This window comes from Mesocricetus auratus, unplaced genomic scaffold (genome assembly GCF_017639785.1).
Source record: "Mesocricetus auratus isolate SY011 unplaced genomic scaffold, BCM_Maur_2.0 Super-Scaffold_100676, whole genome shotgun sequence".
NCBI lineage: Eukaryota > Metazoa > Chordata > Mammalia > Rodentia > Cricetidae > Mesocricetus > Mesocricetus auratus.
In genome coordinates, this window is record NW_024429266.1 from 139738264 (window position 1) to 139743414 (window position 5151).

Genomic DNA, 5151 nt, shown 5'->3' on the forward strand with positions numbered 1-5151 from the left:
CCATCAATAAACTTTTAATATGTAATGAACAGTAGACTGATACACCTACTGTGGAAGGGTCTACATTATCCCAGTGAATGAGAGATCCCAGTCTGTAGATGGTTCCCCAAGGTAACAAACTGCCAGATTATAGTACAATGAACTGAAATTTATTCCTAACATCAGAGAAGTATATGCAGGGTAAATCTGTACAGCTGTTTTTTTTTTAAGTTTCTGAAAAGAGTTTAGACTTATTGAAAGTTGACTTACACACTGATAGAAGCTTTATCCATACATGTAAATCATTATTTCATCTTTTACCATGAATTCATCCTTTGTAATCAATTAATTTGCACATAAAGTTCCTATTCCACGCAGTCCTTATCAATTTGTTTTAAATATTCCAGACAGGTATGAAGAAATGTCTACACAAGTGAGGTTTTCCAGATTGATTCTGTTTACACACCTCTTTTGATTTTCCTTAACTATCCCTTTTATTTTCCTTAACTCCCAGGTAACAATATTTAAAAACTATGTCACAGCATAATTTGTGCCCCAGTGCTGCTGCTGTTCACTCATGTTTCCTGGAACAGAATATCTAGAAGAGGGTGTGGAAGGTTGAACTTCACTCATATCTGAGGGTAAAGGACTGCTAACAGGAAGCAGGTAATATTTGTGAAAATTCTCTCTGTTTGCCAGGAAGAACCTCCTGATCTTTCTGGGAACCTGCTCTAGTCTGTACCAAGCACTACCCACAATCCTAACCTGCATAAGCATTCCAGTCATTCCCTTTGATGCCCCTCCCACAAATCCCATTATAAAAGCACAGCCATCTCTGCCCTGACAAACCATCCCAAGATCTCTGCAAGACTGGTAAGTGGGAGCTGAAAGATGGTGAGAGATTTCCAGGGGTTCACCTCTCACTAGGAGAAGGTGTTCCAGGGTTCTTGCTCTCACATGACACAGAGCTTTGTGACTCAGTCAAGGCTACCAATGGAGCTCTGAGAGGAAGAAGGAAACATGGGTTTCCAGACCGCAGCAGGGAAGACAGGACAAAATCAGTGTATCCCTACAGAACTAGTAAAAGAATGAGATTGATGGTCCTTTCTGCATGCCCTCTCTAACCATGCTACCCGGAGTGACTCTGATTGTTTCTCCCTAACAGGCAAGATGATGTCTGGCCTAGCACTCACCAACATGTCCTGGATGCTGCTCTCCTGCCTGATGCTCTTAACTCAGGTGCAAGGTAAGACTTCTCTGCCTGTAGTACTGAGTTCATGTGAGTGTTTAGAGTCAGGGAGCAGAGGAAAGTCTCATGAAGAATAATGAGGACTAGCTGTACATGAACTCTTCCGCTACAGCTCCACCACCCTGCATTCTTCCAGGACACTAGTTGTGGAAAGTGCCATGGTGGTTTGCCACCAGTGGAATGACGGGATTGAACATTTTGTCAGGATGCCATAATTTATGCTGGTAGGACAAAGGGGGAAAATGATTGTTAACAACGAAGTCTATGGTTGAAGAATGATGGACAACTGAGGTTAAGCCTATCAGACCAGAGTTGGTGAAGTCATGAACTAATATATAATATAATATATAGGAAGGAAGAGAAAAATGAGGCTACACCATTTTCTAGGTATGTTCATTATATGATAAAAAGTCTCAAATACTATAAGAAGACTTGATATTGATTTCCTTCCAAAAAATAGTGTACTAAAATAATGCCTATTTTGAACAACTCATCTAAATCCCACTTTTCATTTCACCCCATTGTTCTATTCATCTTATTCCACCCAGGTGAAGACACCCTGAAGGAAGTACACTCAGCACGTATTAGTTGTCCCAAAGGCTCCATGGCTTATGGCTCCTATTGCTATGCCTTGTTTCGGATACCACAGACCTGGTTTGATGCAGAAGTGAGTACTGAGAGGTAGAAAGATACATGTGGGTCACAGAGGAATGCTGGGTTCCATGCTCCCTAGTTCATTGTGACTGAGACGAATACCTGACATCAAAGTAGCCTGTCCCCTCGCCTACCTCTGCCTGGCCATTAACCACTGCAGTATAAATCTTCTTTGTATTCTGTTCCTCACACAGCTGGCCTGTCAGAAGAGGCCCTCAGGACACCTTGTGTCTGTGCTCAGCGGAGCTGAGGCTTCATTCCTGTCCTCCATGGTGAAGAGCACAGGGAACAGCTACCAGTACATCTGGATTGGGCTTCATGATCCCACCCTGGTATGAATCCCTCTTCTCTGTTTCCTCTCACTTGCTATTATCACATAGGGTACACATGCTGAGCCTACCCAGAAAGAACCCTTAAGGACACAGAGTTCAGACACAGGGTGACACTGGGACAAAGGAAACTGTCAGGATCAGTAGTAGAGTTGAGCTCTGTGAGGATTCCTAGACTTCAGGTGATGTACATGTGCCTGTTCTTGACTTTTTTGAAGTTCTCACACAAGGAAATGGAAGAATGCACTATCAGTTTCAGAGAGCTATCACACACACAGTATTGTCAAGAAATACAGAATAAAGAGACAATTCATATTTTATCTTTATGGAATAAATATTCCACTTCCATTTGAGAAAATTGTTAATTTGCCACCATCTATATTTCAAATAAATTTCAGTGGGTTCAAATTTCATCAGGAGTTTCTAGGTTTACAAACAGAAGTGTAGACAACAATAATTTCTATTGCTATGTTCTTGAAAATTGCGTATGATCACCTGAGTTCTGGGAGGTTGGGAGTTTTCACTAAAGGTTTCCCACAAGCAGAGATTTGAGGACCCCATCTATAATCTGGTTCCTTCCTCATCAGGGTGAAGAACCCAATGGAGCTGGATGGGAATGGAGTAACAGTGATGTGATGAACTACTTTAACTGGGAGAGGAAGCCATTTGCTGCCCTAGACCGTGGTTTCTGTGGTAGCTTGTCAAGAGCTTCAGGTATGAGAGAGATGAGCCACCTCACCTAGAAGCATACCCATCTTCTCACATCTTGGGCTACCTCTGAGCTAGGAAGTGAAATTCAGTCTTGTTCTCTCAGTTATCTTCTTTATTGGATTCTTGTATATTTACTTCCTCTAGGTTGTACTTAGACAAAGTGAGCATGAGTGAGTGACTTTTAAGATGCAGCCACAGATTGAGGCATTTCTTCATTTTGTTACCAAGATCCACAGTCCCCAGTTACTTAACCCCTTTTGTATTTCTAGGATTTCTGAAATGGAGAGACAATACCTGTGATGTGAAGTTGCCCTACGTCTGCAAATTCAGTGGTTAGGCTTATCCAAAATCAAACAGCCAGAATTTGTCCTAAAGCTCATCATAGACGTGGGACCAAATGGGAAGACTCACCCAAGAAGAGCATGTCCCATCCACAGCCCACATCGGACACCTCACTGGTTCTTTCCAGATCTTGCCTCAGTCATTTCTGTACAGGTTCTTGCCTCAGGTCTGAGATAGCAATAAAAAAAAACTTTAGTCACACTTTGAGTTTTTGTGTTCCATTAAAAATATTTATTATCACTGTCCATGTTATGCATGCATGTATGGGTGTGTGAATATTACAGCATTCCTGTGTAGATTAGAGGGTAACTTTGGGGGATCATTCTTACCTTCTGTATGTTAAGACAGGGTTTCTCTTTTTTTAACCACACAGTAAACTCACAAGTGTCAGGAGAGTTGTCCGCACTCCTCTGCCTCCCATCTCTCCATAGTAGTAGTGAGCTTACAAATGGCAGCCACTGTGTTCAACCGTTTTAAGTGATTCCCCTGAGAATGAGGACAAACCAACGCACATCATCAGGCTCGAGAAATAAAACTTCAGCCTACCAAGCCATCTTGCTGCTCCTGTGAACCATTTCTAATTGAAAATATTTTGCATGTAATACATAATATATTCTGATCTCCTTACCCAAATCCTCCCAGATCATTCCCACTTTTCTACACACCAAATTCCATGACCTTTTTATGTCTATCACTTTATAAAACAAATTAATACACCAAAACCAAGAAACAGACACAAACTCTGCAAAGACATGAAATTGGAAACCAAAATATTCAAGCAAATGACAAATAAGAGGAAAGTAGTCAGAATGGCAGAGGAGACATTGAGCAATTCTTTTTAGTTCTGTCCATACAGACAGTGCCTAATGGTGCAAGCTTAGCACTGCACTGCAACTAAGAATGTCAGCCATGTTCATGGATCATTGCACTGTGACCATATGAAGGCACTACCTTCCCTCACAGTCAGGGCTCCAGACACGGGCTGATGACTGATGTTTTCAACAGTTCACGAATCATCTTTGAAGTCTTACATTAAAAACTGCAATCTACATGAATGTTAATTTTTGATGGATATGGTAAAAAATGAACTTACCACAATAGCAAATAGAAAAACAGAAAATACTTTAACAAATTCTTTTTGGACTAATGAGGGAATGGAAGCAGCAGGGGAAATCCTTTTCTGGTGTTTACAGAAGCACCAAATGCATAAATTCCTCCCTATATACCTATAAGGAGTAAGGCTCAAGACTATGTGTATCCTTGGTCAGAGGAAACCACCCCTACATTCTTTATTTCTATGGATACCCCCCAATATTCCCAATGGGAATTCTTTTCTTACAACATTCATCAAGTTCTCATGATAAAAGCCAAGAATAATGTCTGTAAGACCTGTGAGAGGTAGGAGAAATGTGACCCTTTGAAGTCAGTTGTAAAACACATAACTCTTACCAGAGCTTGGGCAAAGTGTTTATTCAACTTCTCCCTCCTTCATAGTTCCTGTTTTTCTTCTAGAGTGGGGAAAGCTAAGAAACACCTTTGTGAGTCTTGCCCTGAGATCCAGGGCCAACACCAACATTTATATTTTGGTTACTTAATTTTGTGTGTGAGTGTGCATGTACACACGGATCAGTGATCACCTCTGTGTTTTTAAGGTGTCTAGTAAGTGTTAGTTCTCATGATCTGTCTACCTTGTTTTATATCAAGGGGTGTCCAATTGGCCTGAAATTCCTCAGTTCAGTCCTGATAGTCGAGATCCATCAGTCTTTGCTTTCCCAGTTCTGAGATTACAAACATATGGTACGATTCTCACAATTTTTAAAAAATAAGGATACTAGACATAGAGCAAAAGATACTCAATCTATATTCCACAACCCCAGAGATGCTAGA

At 41.0% G+C, this 5151-nt stretch overlaps 1 protein-coding gene across 1 annotated transcript; it reads left to right on the top strand.

Annotated features, from left to right (window-relative positions):
- The first annotated feature begins 794 nt into the window (after nt 1-794).
- On the top strand, nt 795-3465 carry LOC101828922 (regenerating islet-derived protein 3-beta). Its single transcript, XM_021231969.2, has 6 exons — nt 795-852; nt 1145-1225; nt 1777-1895; nt 2077-2214; nt 2799-2925; nt 3192-3465. Exons 2-6 carry the CDS (start codon nt 1150-1152, stop codon nt 3257-3259), a joined length of 528 nt encoding a protein of 175 aa, XP_021087628.1. The 5' UTR covers nt 795-852; nt 1145-1149; the 3' UTR covers nt 3260-3465.
- Nucleotides 3466-5151: the final 1686 nt, after the last annotated feature.

Bases quoted from the DNA above. Each gene is read 5' to 3' on its own strand.
- LOC101828922 (XM_021231969.2), top strand. From the start codon at position 1,150: ATGATGTCTGGCCTAGCACTCACCAACATGTCCTGGATGCTGCTCTCC. The intron at 1,226-1,776 runs GTAAGACTTCTC...TATTCCACCCAG, and splicing joins GCTCTTAACTCAGGTGCAAG to GTGAAGACACCCTGAAGGAA. The intron at 1,896-2,076 runs GTGAGTACTGAG...TTCCTCACACAG, and splicing joins AGACCTGGTTTGATGCAGAA to CTGGCCTGTCAGAAGAGGCC.